General features: G+C 42.4%; 1 protein-coding gene across 1 annotated transcript in view; it reads right to left on the bottom strand.

Annotated features, from left to right (window-relative positions):
* Positions 1 to 1,619: 1,619 nt before the first annotated feature.
* Positions 1,620 to 27,581, bottom strand: part of LOC148513891 (olfactory receptor 11A1-like) — a 103,788-nt gene continuing 77,826 nt past the window's right edge. Inside the window, exon 3 of the mRNA XM_088481312.1 lies at positions 1,620 to 2,561. Within this exon, the coding sequence (XP_088337438.1) occupies positions 1,620 to 2,561 (942 nt within the window). The remainder of the gene's footprint in view (positions 2,562 to 27,581) is intronic.

The raw sequence follows: 27,581 nt of genomic DNA, 5'->3' as shown, positions 1-27,581 counted from the left end.
TTGGGTTTCAAGATAATATCTGAATTCTTCAAGGTGTGATTTGGGAAATAAGGTGTAAATATTGTGGCACAGGATGGCTGGCACATGCTTATTTATATAAGCACATTCTCCTGCTGTGTAGAAGTAGATATTAGTTAGTACTAAGATCTGGTGACAGGGAAAGTTAATGAGCAAACACTTTCCTAGAGTTTTAACAAAAAGCTTTTTGATGCAAAAACGAATGCATTAAATGGATGCACCAGACTGAAAGCATATTTGGTGATATTATGTTCTCTAAAAATGAATCTAAACATTCAGCACTGGGCCGTAACTAGGGGTGAGTGAGTGGTGCTGCTGTAAAGACCAAAGGGCACTGTTGGTGGCACTGTAACTTCCCACTGGCACCTGTGTGTGGTTTGCAGTGTGCCTGGAATGGCCAAAGGATGTTTTGGCCAGGCACCCTACAGACTAGGGAGCTTCCAGGAGTGTCCACCAAATGCACCAGACATTTATGTACTTACCAGAACCAGCAGCGAAGCCAACAGCCCTGCTGCCTAGGGGTGACATCATGACATCACAGGTTTAGGGGGCAGGGGCAGCACAGGGCATAAAGCCCTGATATGGCACTGCAAAAGGATAAAGACTGCACCATTACAACCACAAATACAGTATATACCTGAGTCGTTGACATCTTACAGAATATATAATACTATCAAAATCCAGCCTTGAAATACTGTATTTACAGAGACAAGGTACCAGTAGTTACAATGGAATCCTGATAGGAAATTCTTGGAGATTGAAAATACTCAATCCTTAAACATAGACAAAAACATTTAAAAAAGAAATTTAAATGGTATTATTGACTTTAATAAGCTAGTGTCAAGGAGGAATCAATATTAGGTTTTCTATGCAGTATTCATTAGATAATTGCAGTACATATTAAGATTATGCACTGGACATAAACACTATAACGAAAACATGCAACCGTTACAATAAAATGTAATAACTTCTATAAAAGTTGATGACTGATACAATCACTCTTTGAAATTTTTTTAAAAAATTATAAAGACTATAAAGAGTGAAGTACAAGAGCTGCTATCCTTTCTTGGGACCCATGAAGGTGGTACATCCACAGCATGGATGTGAATTGTCCCAGGACTTTTGTTACATGATGTCTTAGTCCCTTGGTTAAGGCCAGAATTAGTACGCAGCCATTTTCATCATTATTTTTTATTATCACTTTAAGAAATGGAAGTATATTTTAACATTTTTTTAACACTATGAGAAGTATATATTTATGATTTCTTTGAGGTCCATCGACACAAGTTTATCAAAGTGACTGAAGTATTGCTGTGGAATATTGTTGGGTCTTAAAGCATATTTGGATATGGAATAGTTCTCTATTTAGGATTTGCTGAACTGGTATATGAAACATATTATATGAGAGACTCGATGGAATGTTACAGATTTTTTCCTAATTTGGGAGCAGTCCATCACATCTCTTTATATTGTTTATATATTTATTGGGTTGGTGGTAAACTTTTTGTGAAATAACTGCACCCTGATCTATGCACATAAGGTGTTCTTTGTACTTTCACATCCTCAAATACTGATTGGTACTGTTACATTAATGATTGTACCTATTGCTTTCTTTGTACTGATGAAAAATAATACATAAAGCAGGCCTTCATTTCCTTGTTTCTCAGGCTGTAGATTATAGGATTAAGTAGTGGAGTCACAATTGTGTATAATAGAGAGAGGATTTTGTTTATTTTTAATGAGTTCTGTTGAGAAGGAACCAAATAAATGATGAATATTGTCCCAAAGTACATGCAGACAGATGCGAGATGTGAGCTGCAAGTGGAGAACGTTTTCTGTCTAACAGTTTTGACAGAAATTTGAAGGATGGTCCAACATATGGACACGTAACTAAGAATGATCAACACAAATGGGAAGAGGACCATAAAAGTGGATATCAGTAGAGTTTCCATTTCTGCCAGGGAGGTATCTGAAGAAGACAACTGTAGCAGTGGAACTATATCACAAAACAAATAATCAATAGTGTTTAAATCACAGAAACGTAAGTTGCTCATTGCAATTAATATGCTGCTCATCACTATAAAGCAAGAGAGCCAAGCCCACACTGCAAGATGGTTACGCGTCCTGATGTTCATGATTGAGGGATATCTCAAAGGGTTGCAGATGGCCAGATATCTGTCAAAGGCCATAACTGTGAGGAGAAGGCACTCAACATTCCCGGTTGAGCCACCCAAGTATACCTGAATAAAACAGCAGTACAATGACATAGTTCCTTTATCCGACCAAACAAAATAAAGCATGTTTGGTATACAAATTGAGTTGAAAATCATTTCACTGGCAGACAAATTACAAATGAAAAAGTACATTGGAGAATGGAGCTTTGGACAAGTAGCGATCAAACTAATAATAAGCATGTTTCCAATTGCTGTGAAAATATAAGCTATAAGAATTAGAGCAAAAATCAAATTCTTCATTTTTTGCAAATTGCCAAACCCGATAATAACTACCTCCAGCACTTCTGTCTTGTTCTGTCCACATGGAGCCTGGTAAATGCGAATGTATCATTATTTTGTCCTGTTGTTGGACTTTAAATAGCTTTTAAATCATACACAGATGAGGACATGTACTGCAAAGGAAACTGCTAAAAATTTAAAAAAATATTTTGGTAATCTTAACCTGCCTACTTGGTTTTATTATGATGTGAATTCATGTATGGTTAGGTGTTCCATTTTGGCCACATTATGCAGCCATTTGTTAATCCATCCTCATTTTACCTCCTTTCCACATATAACCCATCTTAATTTAATTTATCTTTTCATATGAATTAATTGTCCAACCAATATTGGGAACTGGACCAATATCACAGCATGTGTCGTCACCAATAAATTGTGATATGTGAATATACTGTAATAATTTTTTGAAATTTTACATTTCTTAAACCTTTAAAAAATAAGTTTCATTTTTAATACATATTTAATGAAGTATGCAAACAAAAAAAGTTTTTGATTTTTTCTTAAAAAAATATCGGAGATCTGACATATTGTAGATCTTTAACAAAAAAAGTTGAGAAAGTAATCATCATCATTGTATAGGTATAAGGTGCCACAAAACTTTGCAGGGCAGAATATTTGGTACATCATACAAAATAGTAATAAAAATACACAGCAACATAACAAAAACATACATGGCTGGCAGAGAGTAGGCTAATTCTGTGCATGGTAAGTAGAGTTTAAAATCTTAAAGAATCAGGTAATACTGTAACCAAGTATACATGATTTATACTATAAGTCACAATATTGTACTAATTTAATGTAGTGGAGTGTTATCTCTGTGTTCATTTTAACTGTCTTTTGTTGTAGCTTTGTCTCAAACTAAAATAGAAATTCTAATATTTTAACAATGTTAAGTGGCTCTACAGCAATGGTTTTCAGCATCTTAAGGTCACATTTGCTTGAGTAATCTAAAACTAAATATTTTACACATTCAAATTATAGTGATATTCAATTAATCATGGAGTCTAGAGAAACAACATTTTTTTTTATGTCCACTGATAATCCGTTGAATGAGTTTTGCTTAATGGAAATGTAATTTGATAGCTATATTCTTGCATAGCAAATTTGGTCTGGACATTGAGTTGAACAATAGAAAAAAAACATCTGTTGATCATCTAAATATATTGTTACTGTACACAATTTATATTATTGTTGTGGAAACATGGCAGGTGTCTGTGATAGCTACAGCTCGAAGGCTTCATTGCCCACTAATACAAAGAAACAGTTTTGGGAATTTGTTAGATTATCATGTTTGTGTTTCTGGCACCTGTAGGTGTTGTACTTTTCAAGACAGACTGTATTAACTGCAAATGTAAATTTAGCAATAATAATAATAAAAGCAATCATAAATCTTTTTTAAATCCATAATTGTACCTGTCTTGAGCTCATTTGTAAATGTGTCCAGCTATGGCCTTACAGAATCAACCTGTGGTAATTGGTAATGACAACTGTAGTGTGTTGTTATTCAGAATGGCCTTGCAATGCTGGTAACTACATAGATTTTGAAGTTGTGAAATTAGTTTATCAGCCAACTGTATGATTCTGGGTCTCAGGCAAAGTGGCTGCAGTTGTGGGCAGCTGCAGAAGCCTGCAAGACTACTTTATGCTAATGTGAGACTTGATTCAAATAATGCGCGGTTTTATGCTTGTGTGAGCAGAAACTAGTTCTGAGCAGCTGCAATGGTCCTTATTAGTATCCGCACTTGCACAATCCCTATGCTAGGTGCAAGAGATCTATCATAAACAGTCTTCCCTGTCCCTTGCACATGATACAGAATCGCAGAGCGCTTTAGACACACCCCCATAACACTCCCATAACTATCCCACATGTCAGGGTGGTTACGTACAAATGCCTTGCCAAAGTTACTGCCCCAAAACAACCAAATTCATGGAAAGACAGATTAGGCCAAGATATGTCCGACTCAGAATATGATGGACATGTGCAAAAATACATAAATTCACTTCTGCATGTGTTTTATTTTAAAATCCCCATTTGCATTTGTGAAAATCCATTTGACTCAGAATCAACCCTATGTCAATATTTACAAGTGGCTGGCTGGGCTAAGTGACAAACATTTTAGTTTTTTTGGTGAAACATGACTAGATCTGGGATGGCAATGGGAAAAGGCTCATGACTAGATATAGGATGGCAATTGGCAAAAGTTCATGATTAGATCTAGGAAGACAATGGGCAAATTCTCATGACCAGATATAGGATGACAATAGGCAAAATCTCATTACTAGATATAAGATGGCAATGGGCAAAATCTCATGACTAGGTATAGGATGGCAATGGGCAATAGCTCATGACTAGATCTAGGATAACCATGGGCAAAAACTCATGTCTAGCTATAGGATGATAATGGGCAAAAGTTTATTATTAGATCCGGGATGACAATGGGCAAAGGTTTATGATTAGATCTAGGATGACAATAGGTGGAAGCTCATGACTAGATCTGGGATGACAATGGACAAAAGCTCATAACTAGATCTGGGATGACAATGGGCAAAGGCTTAAGACTAGATATAGGATGGCAATAGGCAAAAGCTCATGACTAGATATAGGATGGCATTGGGAAAAAGCTCATGACTAGATATAGGATGGCAATGGGTGGAAGCTCATGACTACGTATAGGATGGCAATTGGCAAAAGATCATGATTAGATCTAGGATGGCAATGGGCAAAAGCTCATGTCTAGATATAGGATGATAATGGGCAAAAGCTCATAATCAGATCTGGGAAAACTATTTGCAAATTCTGTAGTTGTGGTTGATAAGGATTTATAGGATATTTACACACCTCCTTAAGGATGAGAAATATTTATTTTGGAAATAGATATCTACATTGAACTTCAATTTTTTTTTATTAATTCTGCCTATTCTTGCTTGTCATCTGAAATCTGGATAGGTTCAGTCTTGTTCAAAGTGAGACTTACCTGTCAAATTTACCAAGACATTGTTTATTCAATGCAACTTTGACCAATTAAAACAGCGACTGTAATACTGTAAATGCTAGAACAGGCTTGTTTTCTATCTATTACAGTTGTCATTTTATATCCAGCAGTCAAAGCTGCCGATCAATGGCAGCTTTGATAAACCCCATCTTAGTAAATCTACTCCATTATTTATGGTGGAAATGTATGTTGTTGGTGATAAGGGCTACTATCCCCATCAGATAGATGGTAGCAGCGTGATCGCATAGATGTGGCCACCTCTGAATACAGATGGAGATCTGCAGTTATTTAAGAACACATAAAGCAGCCACAAGTGCTTTACATACTTTACATACATCTCTGAATCGTGTGCAATATTCCTTCCAGACAGAAAAATAAAAGACATCTCCAGTCAGGCACTAGATATCGGTACTGTAACAAGTCATCACAGGCTGAGGTGTGAAATAAATCACCGTACTGTGTTTAATATTATATGTTCTATAACAGTGACACAATACAAGAGCTGAGTCTGCTACAAGTAGAATCAGTAACCACAGTAACCACATACACACAAGGGACTAAGCAATTCTCTTGGTACTGTAACTATGAAACTGGAAAAGCTGCACAATTAATTTACCAAACATTATTAATTTTGACTATCAGTATTCTTAATTTTTAGAGTGTGCATCTGCATCTTCTTTTTCTTGCATGGCACTACAAGTCTCAGCATGGTAGTTACTCTTATTATGTTTAATAGTAGGGTGTGATGTCCTTTCCAAACATTATTTATGACAACAATATTTTTTTAATGCAGATATTTTTTTAAATATTTATCAGAACAGCACAAGTTTTTTACAGTATTAATTATGACAGCCATGTCATTAATATATACTGTTGACAATTTAGTACATTTTTTTTTACAAACTCATTGAACCTACCAAACATATTTTGAAAACTCAAGCATGTGCAGGGAGAACAGAAAAACACTGATGAGAAAGCTCATAACAGTAACACTGTGCTTCCCAATATAATAAGTAGCTTAGTGTACAAGGTGTATATATACTTAAACATATTTTGTAAGAAATATTTCTAGATCTGAAAATGTAATTTAAATATTTTTATATTTGGATATATATAAAACGTACCATGATATTAAGGTTTTTAATCATATGAGGAATCCACCTCTGACACCTGAGTTTCACATTCCGTATGCAATAAAGTAACAGAGTAACACAGCACACAGCAATACAGTCATATGTTACTGCTTCTGTTTTCATCCTGAGTGAGGCCAAAGCTAGAAGTCATCTGGTTTTATAATGTAAGAAGTCTCACGACAGATATCAAGCTGGAGGGAATAAGGGGCAGAACCTCAGATGACAAAAGCCACAGGGAGATGAATCAAAATGTGGGCTTCCAAATTAGACTCTAATGATGAATATGAAATGTTTTGGTAAACAAGTTGAAATATGATCCTTAAAATGTTAATAACTTTTTAGAGTTCCTACCAATTTCAGCAATCATCAAAGTGTGAATGAACATTTTCATAGGGTTTTGATAAAGTATCTAAATATTACTATGAGTGCTGTTCCTACTATGATGATGATGGTGATTATTATTATTATTATTATTATTATTATTATTATTATTATTATTATTATTATTATTATTATTATTATTATTATATTGTAGATTGATGTAGAATATGAAATACATAATTCTATATTGGAAATATTGGTTCACAAATCTACGTTGATTGAACCAAAACAAGTTATTTAATAATGAGTTTTAAGAATTTAAAAGGTTGTTTATAATAAGTTGTGGTGTTATGGCCAACACTCCACCCCAGTGACATAGGCCATGAGGAAATGGGAGGGCAGATAGGATGAAGAGGTGTATGTCTCATCTGGGCCATCATAGAAAGTGGAGCGTACCTGGCATGGTGAGAATGTGTCTAAAGTCAACTAATGAAAGATCACATGAGGACCTGAATCTATACAAACTTTGTTTTTTTGAGGAGGCAGCCAACTTATCCAAGGGTGAGTGGAGGGCAGTCCTGGGCTCCCTGGTTCATAAGAAAGGATATGGCATTTAATGCAAACCAACATTATTGTAGAGTGATTATGTACGGCTGAAAATGCCATAATAACTGAGGAAGGGTTCTGCAGAGACAAGCAATTGATCACCTTGTACTATGAAGGGTAGTCAACCATGTCTGCAGTGGAGTAACAGGCCCATGCAATAGCATCACTGGCTGTTACAGCATGGACACAGTAAAGAGGATACACAGATTGTGACAGGGAGAGTGCTCCATTGTAACAAGGGGAGGGAACTCCACAGCCCTTTGAGGAGAGCTCAAAAATGATAGGGGTTGCTGCATCCATGTATTTTTGCAAGAGGGGAGCCCATATGGAGAGGGTCATATTGAAATAGAGTCCATGGGGACAATGTCATAGCCACCTAATTGGAAAAACTAGTAACTTTCCGGCAAGTTTCAAGCAACTTAAAAGTCACTGTATTTTAGAGAATGCAATTACATGCCGATTCACCATAATCATGCAAAAACCATTTTCAGCATGACACAAATTGCCCTCCAGGTGTTTCTAACATTAAACATACAACTCTAAAGGTATAATACTGTAGTAAGTGAATTGTAAACTCTCCAAAATCGCTCCTTAATAACTCACAATAGATGAGCCATTGGGATGTGTGTACATTTTTTTTCAGTTTGTGTCCTGTTTCTATTATTATTGGTATACAGCTGCTTGTAGGCCCTTGATGCCTAGGCATGATGGCATTTGTGGTTCTCCAAGTTCCATCATCCTTTGGCACCCTTAAATTTTCCAACAGTCCACCTGTAAAAAACAATATTATGTCTAATATTACCCATAACCTCTGTACCAAAAGATCAGGGGTTAATGAGAAGAGCTTTGTTGCTATTGGCACTAGGGCTGATTGTACCCAGGATGGTGCCCACATGTTTTTTATTATTTATTTATTATTATTACTAGTTATTGATATAGAGCTCACGTATTCTGCATCACTTTACATAGAATATTTGGAAATTTATAATAGTTTCTGCCCCAGTGAAGCTGACAATCTATATACCCTAACACATGTACACACATACACAATAGGGTTGATTGTGGAGCTTTCAATCTATATACTCCATCACATGTACATGCACACAGACACAATAGGGTTTGTTTTTCTTGTTGGCCAATTAACCAACCAGTATGGATTGTAGGAGAAAAATGTAGTACTTGGAAGAAACTCATGCAAGAATGGGGAGAATACAGAAACTTCACATAGTTAGGGCCATGATGGGAATCAAACCCACATCCTTAGTGCTGTGAGGTACTGATGCTAACCATTACACCATCCATACTGCCCATCCCCAAACCTGGTGCTAACTGGCTTGGAACTAGTGGTGTCCACTCTATGGATCCACTAGCCCTAGCTGGCCAATCTGATCTGGAAACATGCTGGAATTCCAGCAAGTTTGGTTTCATAACCTACCACACATCACTGGACAGTAGCTGTCTGAAACTTGCATATCAAATAAAATAGGGGTATATTGGGCTGTCCTTATCACTGGACTATGTGCAACTGCTAGGGAGAGCAGGGATCCACCTTCGCTGTATACTGTAAGTACTAAATATTGGTAAACAAAAGTGGACAAACTCCCAGGACTTGTCACCAGACCTTTAAAGGCTTCTTTGTTTAGTGAATAACATACACAATTATAAAAAATATTTTGTATGTATTATGTATAAAAAATTATATATTACAATTACATATGGATATTAGATACTAAAACCTAGTCTAGGAGGGTGTTTCAATCTAAATACTAGACTATAATCTGATACCGGTATACGTAAAACACCATAGAATACGACAACGTATAACATATATTGGAGACCATTTATTTGTATTTGAAGTGCTGATACAGTACATGTTGATACTAAATGTGGGATATAAACCGAATGGTGAATTACACTACTCCACATCATATATAAATATGCATACAAATATAAGAATAAGAGTATATATATATACTGTATATATATATATATATATATATATATATATATATATATAATGTTCCTGATTTAAGGGGCCTGTCTATTTGGGCTGATCTCTTGAACCACTTGATGGATAATTATCACTATTCTATACAGCATTGGTAGAGGAAGGTTTAGGTGTACTGTATGTCCGTGTGACAAAATGAGCCAAGCAGTCACAATTTTAGTGCAATAAGTCACAGAAAAAATCTAGCTCCAAGCTTTTGTCTGTATAGGAATTGCCCATCATGCTAAAATAGCAAGAGAGCTGTCACAACTCTCGGATGGATTGAGGATGCAATCCATATGCAGGGAATTGGTTAGACCTATTCCTGAGGCGCAGAGTCTAATGTGCTGGCGGTATTCACCAGGGACCCTCGCAAGAAGGTATGGACTTGGCTGCATCCAACACACAGGTCACGGCCCTCAGGTTAAGTTTCCCTATACAGGTGCTGGTGAACTTTGGTCTCAATGGTCACAAAGAATGGCAGCAAGAACTGAGACGCTGGAGCCATTACTGCATACGGGATGACAGATGCAGGATATGAAATGCCCACAAACCAGTCGTGACATGTCTGAGTTTTTATCCGACACTCACCGATACCAACAACAATTGCTGTCTGACTGTCAATCAAATGGCAGATAATACTCATTGCAAGCGACCATGGTAAAATACCTTGACGCATGTGCAGTGCACTTAAGGTGATTGCTCAAATGGATGATAAATGCTCAACTTCAGAAAAGTGTACATCGCTGATTGAGGCCCATGCTCACTGGGGACTCTGCAATGCTGTTGGTATCCCTATGACATTGTATAATCTGCACAAACCATTAACTCATCCCAACAAGAAAGTTCGCTCACAATGTGTATTTTCTTTACATTTTGAGGGCATAGTTGTAGTTTAACCAGTAATATGGTTATAAATATAATTTTCTTGTAAAAAAGAAACACTACAGAAAAATCTCTTCTAGACGGACTCCTGTCATCAGATTTTCTATTAAAGTTATTTGAATGCAGAAATTCACATTTCATTATTCAGCAAAACATTACAATCTACTCACAAATTGTGGCTGCCATTAGTTTTCCTGCTTAACTATGTTTACGCCATTGTATTTGCCACTTTTACTGTATGTAAGCAGCAGATTCAGCAGAGAGACACATTTACAGTGATAAGGACATGAATACAAGATTAAACTAAAGAAGGATCTTGACATTAGCGGCTCATACTGTCACTAGCAGCTCATCCTGGTACTAGCAGCTCATACTGTCACTAGCAGCTCATACTGTCACTAGCAGCTCATACTGGTACTAGCAGATCATACAGGTACAAGCAGCTCATACTGGTACTAGCAGCTCATACTGTCACTAGCAGCTCACACTGTCACTTGCAGATCATACTGTCACTAGCAGCTCATACTGGTACAAGCAGCTCATACTGGTACTAGCAGCTCATACTGTCACTAGCAGCTCATACTGTCACTAGCAGCTCATACTGTCACTAGCAGCTCATACTGGTACTAGCAGCTCATACTGTCACTAGCAGCTCATACTGGTACTAGCAGCTCATACTGTCACTAGCAGCTCATACTGGTACTAGCAGCTCATACTGGTACTAGCAGCTCATACTGGTACTAGCAGCTCATACTGTTACTAGCAGCTCATACTGTCACTAGCAGCTCATACTGGTACTAGCAGCTCATACTGGTACTAGCAGCTCATACTGTCACTAGCAGCTCATACTGGTACTAGCAGCTCATATTGATACTAACAGCTTATAATGGTACTAGCAGCTCATATTGATACTAACAGCTTATAATGGTACTGGAAGTTCATACTGGTACTAGCAGCTCATACTGTCACTAGCAGCTCATACTGGTACAAGCAGCTCATACTGTCACTAGCAGCTTATACTGGTACAAGCAGCTCATACTGATACTAGCAGCTCATATTGGTACAAGCCGCTCATACTGTCACTAGCAGCTCATACTGTCACTAGCAGCTCATACTGTCACTAGCAGCTCATACTGGTACTAGCAGCTCATACTGTGACTAGCAGCTCGTACTAGTACTAGCAGCTCATACTGTCACTAGCAGCTCATACTGGTACAAGCAGCTCATACTGATACTAGCAGCTCATATTGGTACAAGCCGCTCATACTGTCACTAGCAGCTCATACTGTCACTAGCAGCTCATACTGTCACTAGAAGCTCATACTGTCACTAGCAGCTCATACTGTCACTAGCGGCTCATACTGATACTAGCGGCTCATACTGTCACTAGCAGCTCTTACTGTCACTAGCAGCTCATACTGTCACTAGCGGCTCATACTGATACTATCGGCTCATACTGTCACTAGCAGCTCATACTGGTACAAGCAGCTCATACTGTCACTAGCAGCTCATACTGTGACTAGCAGCTCGTACTAGTACTAGCAGCTCATACTGTCACTAGCAGCTCATACTGTCACTAGCAGCTCTCACTGTCACTAGCAGCTCATACTGTCACTAGCAGCTCATACTGTCACTAGCAGCTCATACTGGTACAAGCAGCTCATACTGTCACTAGCAGCTCATACTGTCACTAGCAGCTCATACTGGTACAAGCAGCTCATACTGTCACTAGCAGCTCATACTGTCACTAGCAGCTCATACTGTCACTAGCAGCTCATACTGTCACTAGCAGCTCATACTGTCACTAGCAGCTCATACTGTCTCTAGCAGCTCATACTGTCACTAGCAGCTCATACTGATACTAGCAGCTCATACTGTCACTAGCAGCTCATACTGTCACTAGCAGCTCATAATGTCACTAGCAGCTCATACTGATACTAGCAGCTCCTACTGTCACTAGCAGCTCATACTGTCACTAGCAGCTCATACTGATACTATCGGCTCATACTGTCACTAGCAGCTCATACTGGTACAAGCAGCTCATACTGTGACTAGCAACTCATACTGGTACAAGCAGCTCATACTGTGAATAGCAACTCATACTGTCACTAGCAGCTCATACTGTGACTAGCAACTCATACTGTCACTAGCAGCTCATACTATCACTAGCAGCTCATACTGGTACAAGCAGCTCATACTGTCACTAGCAGCTCATACTGGTACAAGCAGCTCATACTGTCACTAGCAGCTCATACTGTCACTAGCAGCTCATACTGGCACTAGCAGCTCATACTGTTACTAGCGGCTCATACTATCACTAGCAGCTCATACTGTCACTAGCAGCTCATACTGGTACTAGTAGCTCATACTGTCATTAGCAGCTCATACTGTCACTAGAAGCTCATACTGGCACTAGCAGCTCATACTGTCACTAGCAGCTCATACTGTCTCTAGCAGCTCAAACTGTCAATAGCAGCTCATACTGTCACTAGCTGCTCATACTGGTACTAGCAGCTCATACTGTCACTAGCAGCTCATACTGTCACTAGCAGCTCTTACTGGTACAAGCAGCTCATACTGTGACTAGCAACTCATACTGGTACAAGCAGCTCATACTGTGAATAGCAACTCATACTGTCACTAGCAGCTCATACTGTGACTAGCAACTCATACTGTCACTAGCAGCTCATACTATCACTAGCAGCAAATACTGGTACAAGCAGCTCATACTGTCACTAGCAGCTCATACTGGTACAAGCAGCTCATACTGTCACTAGCAGCTCATACTGTCACTAGCAGCTCATACTGGCACTAGCAGCTCATACTGTTACTAGCGGCTCATACTATCACTAGCAGCTCATATTGTCACTAGCAGCTCATACTGGTACTAGTAGCTCATACTGTCATTAGCAGCTCATACTGTCACTAGCAGCTCATACTGGCACTAGCAGCTCATACAGTCACTAGCAGCTCATACTGTCTCTAGCAGCTCAAACTGTCAATAGCAGCTCATACTGTCACTAGCTGCTCATACTGGTACTAGCAGCTCATACTGTCACTAGCAGCTCATACTGTCACTAGCAGCTCTTACTGGTACTAGCAGCTCATACTGTCACTAGCAGCTCATACTGTCACTAGCAACTCAAACTGTCAATAGCAGCTCATACTGGTACAAGCAGCTCATACTGTCACTAGCAGCTCATACTGTCACTAGCAGCTCATACTGTCAATAGCAGCTCATACTGTCACTAGCAGCTCATACTGTCAATAGCAGCTCATACTGTCACTAGCAGCTCATACTGTCACTAGCAGCTCATACTGGTACTAGCAGCTCATACTGTCACTAGCTGCTCATACAGGTACTAGCAGCTCATACTGTCACTAGCAGCTCATACTGTCACTAGCAGCTCATACTGGTACAAGCAGCTCATACTGTCACTAGCAGCTCATACTGGTACTAGCAGCTCATACTGTCACTAGCAGCTCATACTGGTACAAGCAGCTCATACTGTCACTAGATGCTCATACTGTCACTAGCAGCTCATACTGTCACTAGCAGATCATACTGGTACTAGCAGCTCATACTATCACTAGCAGCTCATACTGGTACAAGCAGCTCATACTGTCACTAGCAGCTCATACTGTCACTAGCAGATCATACTGTCACTAGCAGCTCATACTGTCACTAGCAGCTCACACTGTCACTAGCAGCTCATTCTGGTACTAGCAGCTCATACTGTCACTAGCAGATCACACTGGTACAAGCAGCTCATACTGTCACTAGCAGATCATACTGGTAATAGCAGCTCATACTGACACTAGCAGATCACACTGGTACTAGCAGCTCATACTGGTACTAGAAGCTCATACAGATACTAGCAGCTCATACTGTCACTAGCAGCTCATACTGATACTAGCAGCTCATACTGTCACTAGCAGCTCATACTGTCACTAGCAGCTCATACTGTCACTAGCAGATCATACTGTCACTAGCAGCTCATACTGGTACTAGCAGCTCATACTGTGACTAGCAGCTCATACTAGTACTAGCAGCTCATACTGTCACTAGCAGCTCATACTGTCACTAGCAGCTCATACTGTCACTAGCAGCTCATACTGGTACTAGCAGCTCATACTGTCACTAGCAGCTCATACTGTCAATAGCAGCTCTTACTGTCATTAGATGCTCATACTGGTACCAGCAGCTCATACTGATACTAGCAGCTCATACTGGTACCAGCAGCTCATACTGGTACTAGCAGCTCCTACTGTCACTAGCAGCTCTTACTGTCACTAGCAGCTCATACTGATACTAGCAGCTCATACTGTCACTAGCAGCTCATACTGGTATTAGCAGCTCATACTGGTACTAGCAGCTCATACTGTCACTAGCAGCACATACTGTCACTAGCAGCTCATACTGTCACTAGCAGCTCATACTGTCACTAGCAGCTCATACTGGTACTAGCAGCTCATACTGTCACTAGCAGCTCATACTGGTACAAGCACCTCATACTGTGACTATCAACTCATACTGTCACTAGCAGCTCATACTGGTACTAGCAGCTCATACTGTGACTAGCAGCTCATACTGTCACTAGCAGCTCACACTGTCACTAGCAGCTCATACTGTAACTAGCATCACATACTGTCACTAGCAGCACATACTGTCACTAGCAGCTCATACTGGTACTAGCAGCTCATACTGATACTAGCAGCTCATACTGGTACAAGCAGCTCATACTGTCACTAGCAGCTCATACTGTCACTAGCAGCTCATACAGGTACAAGCAGCTCATACTGGTACAAGCAGCTCATACTGTCACTACAGGTCATACTGGTACTAGCAGCTCATACTGTCACTAGCAGCTCATACTGTCACTAGCAGCTCTTACTGTCACTAGCAGCTCTTACTGTCACTAGCAGCTCATACTGATACTAGCGGCTCATACTGTCACTAGCAGCTCATACTGGTACTAGCTGCTCATACTGGTACTAGCAGCTCATACTGTCATTAGCAGCTCATACTGTCACTAGCAGCTCTTACTGTCACTAGCAGCTCATACTGATAATAGCGGCTCATACTGTCACTAGCAGCTCATACTGGTACTAGCTGCTCATACTGGTACTAGCAGCTCATACTGTCATTAGCAGCTCATACTGGTACTAGCAGCTCTTACTGTCACCAGCAGATCATACTGTCACTAGCAGCTCTTACTGTCACTAGCAGCTCATACTGTCACTAGCAGCTAATACTGTCACTAGCAGCTTTCAGATACTAGCAGCTCATACTGGTACTAGCAGCTCATACTGGTACTAGCAGCTCATACTGTCATTAGCAGCACATACTGTCACTAGCAGCTCATACTGGTACTAGCAGCTCATACTGGTACAAGCAGCTCATACTGTCACTAGCAGCTCATACTGTCACTAGCAGCTCATACTGTTACTAGCGGCTCATACTATCACTAGCAGCTCATACTGGTACTAGCAGCTCATACTGGTACTAGCAGCTCATACTGTCACTAGCAGCTCATACTGTCACTAGCAGCTCATACTGGTACTAGCAGCTCATACTGGTACTAGCAGCTCATACTGTCACTAGCAGCTCATACTGTCACTAGCAGCTCATACTGTCACTAGCAGCTCATACTGGTACTAGCAGCTCATACTGTCACTCGCAGCTCATACTGTCACTAGCAGCTCATACTGTCACTAGCAGCTCATACTGTTACTAGCGGCTCATACTATCACTAGCAGCTCATACTGGTACTAGCAGCTCATACTGGTACTAGCAGCTCATACTGTCACTAGCAGCTCATACTGTCACTAGCAGCTCATACTGTTACTAGCAGCTCATACTGTCACTAGCAGCTCATACTGGTACAAGCAGCTCATACTGTCACTAGCAGCTCATACTGGTAAAAGCAGCTAATACTGTCACTAGCAGCTCATACTGGTACTAGCAGCTCATACTGTCACTAGCAGCTCATACTGGTACTAGCAGCTCATACTGTCACTAGCAGCTCATACTGTCACTAGCAGCTCATACTGTCACTAGCAGCTCATACTGGTACCAGCAGCTCATACTGATACTAGCAGCTCATACTGTCACTAGCAGCTCATACTGTCACTAGCAGCTCTTACTGTCATTAGCAGCTCATACTGGTACCAGCAGCTCATACTGATACTAGCAGCTCATACTGGTACCAGCAGCTCATACTGTCACTAGCAGCTCATACTGTCACTAGCAGCTCATACTGTCACTAGCAGCTCTTACTGTCATTAGCAGCTCATACTGTCACTAGCAGCTCTTACTGTCATTAGCAGCTCATACTGGTACCAGCAGCTCATACTGATACTAGCAGCTCATACTGGTACCAGCAGCTCATACTGGTACTAGCAGCTCCTACTGTCACTAGCAGCTCTTACTGTCACTAGTAGCTCATACTGATACTAGCGGCTCATACTGTCACTAGCAGCTCATACTGGTACTAGCTGCTCATACTGGTACTAGCAGCTCATACTGTCATTAGCAGCTCATACTGTCACTAGCAGCTCATACTGTCACTAGCAGATCATACTGTCACTAGCAGCTCATACTGTCACTAGCAGCTCTTACTGTCACTAGCAGCTCTTACTGTCACTAGCAGCTCATACTGATACTAGCGGCTCATACTGTCACTAGCAGCTCATACTGGTACTAGCTGCTCATACTGGTACTAGCAGCTCATACTGTCATTAGCAGCTCATACTGGTACTAGCAGCTCATACTGTCACCAGCAGATCATACTGTCACTAGCAGCTCTTACTGTCACTAGCAGCTCATACTGATACTAGCAGCTCATACTGGTACTAGCAGCTCATACTGTCACTAGCAGCTCATACTGTCACTAGCAGCTCATACTGGTAAAAGCAGCTAATACTGTCACTAGCATCTCATACTGGTACTAGCAGCTCATACGGTCACTAGCAGCTCATACGGTCACTAGCAGCTCATACTGATACTAGCAGCTCATACTGTCACTAGCAGCTCATACTGGTACTAGCAGCTCATACTGTCACTAGCAACTCATACTGTCACTAGCAGCTCTTACTGTCATTAGATGCTCATACTGGTACCAGCAGCTCATACTGATACTAGCAGCTCATACTGGTACCAGCAGCTCATACTGGTACTAGCAGCTCCTACTGTCACTAGCAGCTCTTACTGTCACTAGCAGCTCATACTGATACTAGCGGCTCATACTGGTACTAGCAGCTCATACTGGTACTAGCAGCTCATACTGTCACTAGCAGCACATACTGTCACTAGCAGCTCATACTGGTACTAGCAGCTCATACTGTCACTAGCAGCTCATACTGGTACAAGCAGCTCATACTGTGACTATCAACTCATACTGGTACTAGCAGCTCATACTGGTACTAGCAGCTCATACTGTCACTAGCAGCTCATACTGTCACTAGCAGCTCATACTGGTACTAGCAGCTCATACTGTGACTAGCAGCTCATACTGGTACTAGCAGCTCATACTGTCACTAGCAGTTCATACTGGTACTAGCAGTTCATACTGTCACTAGCATCACATACTGTCACTAGCAGCTCATACTGTCACTAGCAGCTCATACTGTCACTAGCATCACATACTGTCACTAGCAGCTCATACTGTCACTAGCAGCTCATACTGGTACTAGCAGCTCATACTGATACTAGCAGCTCACACTGTCACTAGCAGCTCACACTGTCACTAGCAGCTCATACTGTCATTAGCATCACATACTGTCACTAGCAGCTCATACTGTCACTAGCAGCTCATACTGGTACTAGCAGCTCATACTGATACTAGCAGCTCACACTGTCACTAGCAGCTCATACTGTCACTCGCAGCTCATACTGTCACTAGCAGCTCATACTGGTACTAGCAGCTCATACTGATACTAGCAGCTCATATTGGTACAAGCAGCTCATACTGTCACTAGCAGCTCATACTGTCACTAGCAGCTCATACTGGTAATAGCAGCTCATACTGGTACTAGCTGCTCATACTGTCACTAGCATCACATACTGTCACTAGCAGCTCATACTGTCACTAGCAGCTCATACTGGTACTAGCAGCTCATACTGATACTAGCAGCTCATATTGGTACAAGCAGCTCATACTGTCACTAGCAGCTCATACTGTCACTAGCAGCTCATACTGGTAATAGCAGCTCATACTGGTACTAGCTGCTCATACTGTCACTAGCAGCTCATACTGTCACTAGCAGCTCATACTGTCACTAGCAGCTCATACTGGTACAAGCAGCTCTTACTGTCACTAGCTGCTCATACTGTCACTAGCAGCTCATACTGGTACAAGCAGCTCATACTGGTACTAGCAGCTCATACTGTCACTAGCAGCTCATACTGTCACTAGCAGCACATACTGTCACTAGCAGCTCTTACTGTCACTAGCAGCTCTTACTGTCACTAGCAGCTCATACTGATACTAGCGGCTCATACTGTCACTAGCAGCTCATACTGGTACTAGCAGCTCATACTGTTACTAGCGGCTCATACTATCACTAGCAGCTCATACTGGTACTAGCAGCTCATACTGTGACTAGCAGCTCATACTGTCACTAGCAGCTCATACTGATACTAGCAGCTAATACTGTCACTAGCAGCTCATACTGTCACTAGCAGCTCATACTGGTACTAGCTGCTCATACTGTCACTAGCAGCTCATACTGTCACTAGCAGCTCATACTGTCACTAGCAGCTCATACTGGTACAAGCAGCTCTTACTGTCACTAGCTGCTCATACTGTCACTAGCAGCTCATACTGGTACAAGCAGCTCATACTGGTACTAGCAGCTCATACTGTCACTAGCAGCTCATACTGTCACTAGCAGCACATACTGTCACTAGCAGCTCTTACTGTCACTAGCAGCTCTTACTGTCACTAGCAGCTCATACTGATACTAGCGGCTCATACTGTCACTAGCAGCTCATACTGGTACTAGCAGCTCATACTGTTACTAGCGGCTCATACTATCACTAGCAGCTCATACTGGTACTAGCAGCTCATACTGTGACTAGCAGCTCATACTGTCACTAGCAGCTCATACTGATACTAGCAGCTAATACTGTCACTAGCAGCTCATACTGTCACTAGCAGCTCATACTGTCACTAGCAGCTCATACTGGTACTGGCAGCTCATACTGATACTAGCAGCTCATACTGTGACTAGCAGCTCATACTGTCACTAGCAGCTCATACTGATACTAGCAGCTCATACTGTCACTAGCAGCTCATACTGTCACTAGCAGCTCATACTGGTACTAGCAGCTCATACTGTCACTAGCAGCTCATACTGTCACTAGCAGCTCATACTGTTACTAGCAGCTCATACTGTCACTAGCAGCTCATACTGATTCTAGCGGCTCATACTGTCACTAGCAGCTCATACTGTCACTAGCAGCTCATACTGTCACTAGCAGCTCATACTGGTACTAGCAGCTCATACTGGTACTAGCAGCTCATACTGTCACTAACTGCTCATACTGTTACTAGCGGCTCATACTGGTACTAGCAGCTCATACTGTCACTAGCTGCTCATACTGTTGCTAGCGGCTCATACTGTTACTAGCGGCTCATACTATCACTAGCGGCTCATTCTGGTACAAGCAGCTCATACTGTCACTAGCAGCTCATACTGTCACTAGCAGCTCATATTGATACTAGCAGCTCATACTGTCACTAGCAGCTCATACTGTCACTAGCAGCTCATACTATCACTAGCAGCTCATACTGGTACAAGCAGCTCATACTGTCACTAGCAGCTCATACTGTCACTAGCAGCTCATACTGGTACTAGCAGCTCATACTGGTACTAGCAGCTCATACTGTCACTAGCAGCTCATACTGGTACTAGCAGCTCATACTGTCACTAGAAGGTCATACTGGTACAAGCAGCTCATACTGTCACTAGCAGCTCATACTGGTACTTGCAGCTCATACTGGTACTAGCAGCTCATACTGTCACTAGCAGCTCATACTGGTACTAGCAGCTCATACTGTCACTAGAAGGTCATACTGGTACAAGCAGCTCATACTGTCACTAGCAGCTCATACTATCACTAGCAGCTCTTACTGTCACTAGCAGCTCATACTGTCACTAGCAGCTAATACTGTCACTAGCAGCTTTCAGATACTAGCAGCTCATACTGGTACTAGCAGCTCATACTGGTACTAGCAGCTCATACTGTCATTAGCAGCACATACTGTCACTAGCAGCTCATACTGGTACTAGCAGCTCATACTGGTACAAGCAGCTCATACTGTCACTAGCAGCTCATACTGTCACTAGCAGCTCATACTGTTACTAGCGGCTCATACTATCACTAGCAGCTCATACTGGTACTAGCAGCTCATACTGGTACTAGCAGCTCATACTGTCACTAGCAGCTCATACTGTCACTAGCAGCTCATACTGGTAAAAGCAGCTAATACTGTCACTAGCATCTCATACTGGTACTAGCAGCTCATACGGTCACTAGCAGCTCATACGGTCACTAGCAGCTCATACTGATACTAGCAGCTCATACTGTCACTAGCAGCTCATACTGGTACTAGCAGCTCATACTGTCACTAGCAACTCATACTGTCACTAGCAGCTCTTACTGTCATTAGATGCTCATACTGGTACCAGCAGCTCATACTGATACTAGCAGCTCATACTGGTACCAGCAGCTCATACTGGTACTAGCAGCTCCTACTGTCACTAGCAGCTCTTACTGTCACTAGCAGCTCATACTGATACTAGCGGCTCATACTGGTACTAGCAGCTCATACTGGTACTAGCAGCTCATACTGTCACTAGCAGCACATACTGTCACTAGCAGCTCATACTGGTACTAGCAGCTCATACTGTCACTAGCAGCTCATACTGGTACAAGCAGCTCATACTGTGACTATCAACTCATACTGGTACTAGCAGCTCATACTGGTACTAGCAGCTCATACTGTCACTAGCAGCTCATACTGTCACTAGCAGCTCATACTGGTACTAGCAGCTCATACTGTGACTAGCAGCTCATACTGGTACTAGCAGCTCATACTGTCACTAGCAGTTCATACTGGTACTAGCAGTTCATACTGTCACTAGCATCACATACTGTCACTAGCAGCTCATACTGTCACTAGCAGCTCATACTGTCACTAGCATCACATACTGTCACTAGCAGCTCATACTGTCACTAGCAGCTCATACTGGTACTAGCAGCTCATACTGATACTAGCAGCTCACACTGTCACTAGCAGCTCACACTGTCACTAGCAGCTCATACTGTCATTAGCATCACATACTGTCACTAGCAGCTCATACTGTCACTAGCAGCTCATACTGGTACTAGCAGCTCATACTGATACTAGCAGCTCACACTGTCACTAGCAGCTCATACTGTCACTCGCAGCTCATACTGTCACTAGCAGCTCATACTGGTACTAGCAGCTCATACTGATACTAGCAGCTCATATTGGTACAAGCAGCTCATACTGTCACTAGCAGCTCATACTGTCACTAGCAGCTCATACTGGTAATAGCAGCTCATACTGGTACTAGCTGCTCATACTGTCACTAGCATCACATACTGTCACTAGCAGCTCATACTGTCACTAGCAGCTCATACTGGTACTAGCAGCTCATACTGATACTAGCAGCTCATATTGGTACAAGCAGCTCATACTGTCACTAGCAGCTCATACTGTCACTAGCAGCTCATACTGGTAATAGCAGCTCATACTGGTACTAGCTGCTCATACTGTCACTAGCAGCTCATACTGTCACTAGCAGCTCATACTGTCACTAGCAGCTCATACTGGTACAAGCAGCTCTTACTGTCACTAGCTGCTCATACTGTCACTAGCAGCTCATACTGGTACAAGCAGCTCATACTGGTACTAGCAGCTCATACTGTCACTAGCAGCTCATACTGTCACTAGCAGCACATACTGTCACTAGCAGCTCTTACTGTCACTAGCAGCTCTTACTGTCACTAGCAGCTCATACTGATACTAGCGGCTCATACTGTCACTAGCAGCTCATACTGGTACTAGCAGCTCATACTGTTACTAGCGGCTCATACTATCACTAGCAGCTCATACTGGTACTAGCAGCTCATACTGTGACTAGCAGCTCATACTGTCACTAGCAGCTCATACTGATACTAGCAGCTAATACTGTCACTAGCAGCTCATACTGTCACTAGCAGCTCATACTGGTACTAGCTGCTCATACTGTCACTAGCAGCTCATACTGTCACTAGCAGCTCATACTGTCACTAGCAGCTCATACTGGTACAAGCAGCTCTTACTGTCACTAGCTGCTCATACTGTCACTAGCAGCTCATACTGGTACAAGCAGCTCATACTGGTACTAGCAGCTCATACTGTCACTAGCAGCTCATACTGTCACTAGCAGCACATACTGTCACTAGCAGCTCTTACTGTCACTAGCAGCTCTTACTGTCACTAGCAGCTCATACTGATACTAGCGGCTCATACTGTCACTAGCAGCTCATACTGGTACTAGCAGCTCATACTGTTACTAGCGGCTCATACTATCACTAGCAGCTCATACTGGTACTAGCAGCTCATACTGTGACTAGCAGCTCATACTGTCACTAGCAGCTCATACTGATACTAGCAGCTAATACTGTCACTAGCAGCTCATACTGTCACTAGCAGCTCATACTGTCACTAGCAGCTCATACTGGTACTGGCAGCTCATACTGATACTAGCAGCTCATACTGTGACTAGCAGCTCATACTGTCACTAGCAGCTCATACTGATACTAGCAGCTCATACTGTCACTAGCAGCTCATACTGTCACTAGCAGCTCATACTGGTACTAGCAGCTCATACTGTCACTAGCAGCTCATACTGTCACTAGCAGCTCATACTGTTACTAGCAGCTCATACTGTCACTAGCAGCTCATACTGATTCTAGCGGCTCATACTGTCACTAGCAGCTCATACTGTCACTAGCAGCTCATACTGTCACTAGCAGCTCATACTGGTACTAGCAGCTCATACTGGTACTAGCAGCTCATACTGTCACTAACTGCTCATACTGTTACTAGCGGCTCATACTGGTACTAGCAGCTCATACTGTCACTAGCTGCTCATACTGTTGCTAGCGGCTCATACTGTTACTAGCGGCTCATACTATCACTAGCGGCTCATTCTGGTACAAGCAGCTCATACTGTCACTAGCAGCTCATACTGTCACTAGCAGCTCATATTGATACTAGCAGCTCATACTGTCACTAGCAGCTCATACTGTCACTAGCAGCTCATACTATCACTAGCAGCTCATACTGGTACAAGCAGCTCATACTGTCACTAGCAGCTCATACTGTCACTAGCAGCTCATACTGGTACTAGCAGCTCATACTGGTACTAGCAGCTCATACTGTCACTAGCAGCTCATACTGGTACTAGCAGCTCATACTGTCACTAGAAGGTCATACTGGTACAAGCAGCTCATACTGTCACTAGCAGCTCATACTGGTACTTGCAGCTCATACTGGTACTAGCAGCTCATACTGTCACTAGCAGCTCATACTGGTACTAGCAGCTCATACTGTCACTAGAAGGTCATACTGGTACAAGCAGCTCATACTGTCACTAGCAGCTCATACTATCACTAGCAGCTCTTACTGTCACTAGCAGCTCATACTGTCACTAGCAGCTAATACTGTCACTAGCAGCTTTCAGATACTAGCAGCTCATACTGGTACTAGCAGCTCATACTGGTACTAGCAGCTCATACTGTCATTAGCAGCACATACTGTCACTAGCAGCTCATACTGGTACTAGCAGCTCATACTGGTACAAGCAGCTCATACTGTCACTAGCAGCTCATACTGTCACTAGCAGCTCATACTGTTACTAGCGGCTCATACTATCACTAGCAGCTCATACTGGTACTAGCAGCTCATACTGGTACTAGCAGCTCATACTGTCACTAGCAGCTCATACTGTCACTAGCAGCTCATACTGGTACTAGCAGCTCATACTGGTACTAGCAGCTCATACTGTCACTAGCAGCTCATACTGTCACTAGCAGCTCATACTGGTACTAGCAGCTCATACTGTCACTCGCAGCTCATACTGTCACTAGCAGCTCATACTGTCACTAGCAGCTCATACTGTTACTAGCGGCTCATACTATCACTAGCAGCTCATACTGGTACTAGCAGCTCATACTGGTACTAGCAGCTCATACTGTCACTAGCAGCTCATACTGTCACTAGCAGCTCATACTGTTACTAGCAGCTCATACTGTCACTAGCAGCTCATACTGGTACAAGCAGCTCATACTGTCACTAGCAGCTCATACTGGTAAAAGCAGCTAATACTGTCACTAGCAGCTCATACTGGTACTAGCAGCTCATACTGTCACTAGCAGCTCATACTGGTACTAGCAGCTCATACTGTCACTAGCAGCTCATACTGTCACTAGCAGCTCATACTGTCACTAGCAGCTCATACTGGTACCAGCAGCTCATACTGATACTAGCAGCTCATACTGTCACTAGCAGCTCATACTGTCACTAGCAGCTCTTACTGTCATTAGCAGCTCATACTGGTACCAGCAGCTCATACTGATACTAGCAGCTCATACTGGTACCAGCAGCTCATACTGTCACTAGCAGCTCATACTGTCACTAGCAGCTCATACTGTCACTAGCAGCTCTTACTGTCATTAGCAGCTCATACTGTCACTAGCAGCTCTTACTGTCATTAGCAGCTCATACTGGTACCAGCAGCTCATACTGATACTAGCAGCTCATACTGGTACCAGCAGCTCATACTGGTACTAGCAGCTCCTACTGTCACTAGCAGCTCTTACTGTCACTAGTAGCTCATACTGATACTAGCGGCTCATACTGTCACTAGCAGCTCATACTGGTACTAGCTGCTCATACTGGTACTAGCAGCTCATACTGTCATTAGCAGCTCATACTGTCACTAGCAGCTCATACTGTCACTAGCAGATCATACTGTCACTAGCAGCTCATACTGTCACTAGCAGCTCTTACTGTCACTAGCAGCTCTTACTGTCACTAGCAGCTCATACTGATACTAGCGGCTCATACTGTCACTAGCAGCTCATACTGGTACTAGCTGCTCATACTGGTACTAGCAGCTCATACTGTCATTAGCAGCTCATACTGGTACTAGCAGCTCATACTGTCACCAGCAGATCATACTGTCACTAGCAGCTCTTACTGTCACTAGCAGCTCATACTGATACTAGCAGCTCATACTGGTACTAGCAGCTCATACTGTCACTAGCAGCTCATACTGTCACTAGCAGCTCATACTGGTAAAAGCAGCTAATACTGTCACTAGCATCTCATACTGGTACTAGCAGCTCATACGGTCACTAGCAGCTCATACGGTCACTAGCAGCTCATACTGATACTAGCAGCTCATACTGTCACTAGCAGCTCATACTGGTACTAGCAGCTCATACTGTCACTAGCAACTCATACTGTCACTAGCAGCTCTTACTGTCATTAGATGCTCATACTGGTACCAGCAGCTCATACTGATACTAGCAGCTCATACTGGTACCAGCAGCTCATACTGGTACTAGCAGCTCCTACTGTCACTAGCAGCTCTTACTGTCACTAGCAGCTCATACTGATACTAGCGGCTCATACTGGTACTAGCAGCTCATACTGGTACTAGCAGCTCATACTGTCACTAGCAGCACATACTGTCACTAGCAGCTCATACTGGTACTAGCAGCTCATACTGTCACTAGCAGCTCATACTGGTACAAGCAGCTCATACTGTGACTATCAACTCATACTGGTACTAGCAGCTCATACTGGTACTAGCAGCTCATACTGTCACTAGCAGCTCATACTGTCACTAGCAGCTCATACTGGTACTAGCAGCTCATACTGTGACTAGCAGCTCATACTGGTACTAGCAGCTCATACTGTCACTAGCAGTTCATACTGGTACTAGCAGTTCATACTGTCACTAGCATCACATACTGTCACTAGCAGCTCATACTGTCACTAGCAGCTCATACTGTCACTAGCATCACATACTGTCACTAGCAGCTCATACTGTCACTAGCAGCTCATACTGGTACTAGCAGCTCATACTGATACTAGCAGCTCACACTGTCACTAGCAGCTCACACTGTCACTAGCAGCTCATACTGTCATTAGCATCACATACTGTCACTAGCAGCTCATACTGTCACTAGCAGCTCATACTGGTACTAGCAGCTCATACTGATACTAGCAGCTCACACTGTCACTAGCAGCTCATACTGTCACTCGCAGCTCATACTGTCACTAGCAGCTCATACTGGTACTAGCAGCTCATACTGATACTAGCAGCTCATATTGGTACAAGCAGCTCATACTGTCACTAGCAGCTCATACTGTCACTAGCAGCTCATACTGGTAATAGCAGCTCATACTGGTACTAGCTGCTCATACTGTCACTAGCATCACATACTGTCACTAGCAGCTCATACTGTCACTAGCAGCTCATACTGGTACTAGCAGCTCATACTGATACTAGCAGCTCATATTGGTACAAGCAGCTCATACTGTCACTAGCAGCTCATACTGTCACTAGCAGCTCATACTGGTAATAGCAGCTCATACTGGTACTAGCTGCTCATACTGTCACTAGCAGCTCATACTGTCACTAGCAGCTCATACTGTCACTAGCAGCTCATACTGGTACAAGCAGCTCTTACTGTCACTAGCTGCTCATACTGTCACTAGCAGCTCATACTGGTACAAGCAGCTCATACTGGTACTAGCAGCTCATACTGTCACTAGCAGCTCATACTGTCACTAGCAGCACATACTGTCACTAGCAGCTCTTACTGTCACTAGCAGCTCTTACTGTCACTAGCAGCTCATACTGATACTAGCGGCTCATACTGTCACTAGCAGCTCATACTGGTACTAGCAGCTCATACTGTTACTAGCGGCTCATACTATCACTAGCAGCTCATACTGGTACTAGCAGCTCATACTGTGACTAGCAGCTCATACTGTCACTAGCAGCTCATACTGATACTAGCAGCTAATAC

This window comes from Taudactylus pleione, unplaced genomic scaffold (assembly GCF_031769625.1).
Source record: "Taudactylus pleione unplaced genomic scaffold, aTauple2 ptg000268l, whole genome shotgun sequence".
NCBI classification, from domain to species: domain Eukaryota; kingdom Metazoa; phylum Chordata; class Amphibia; order Anura; family Myobatrachidae; genus Taudactylus; species Taudactylus pleione.
Note: the sequence above shows the minus strand (reverse complement) of the source record. Positions and strands in the feature narration are given on the sequence as shown.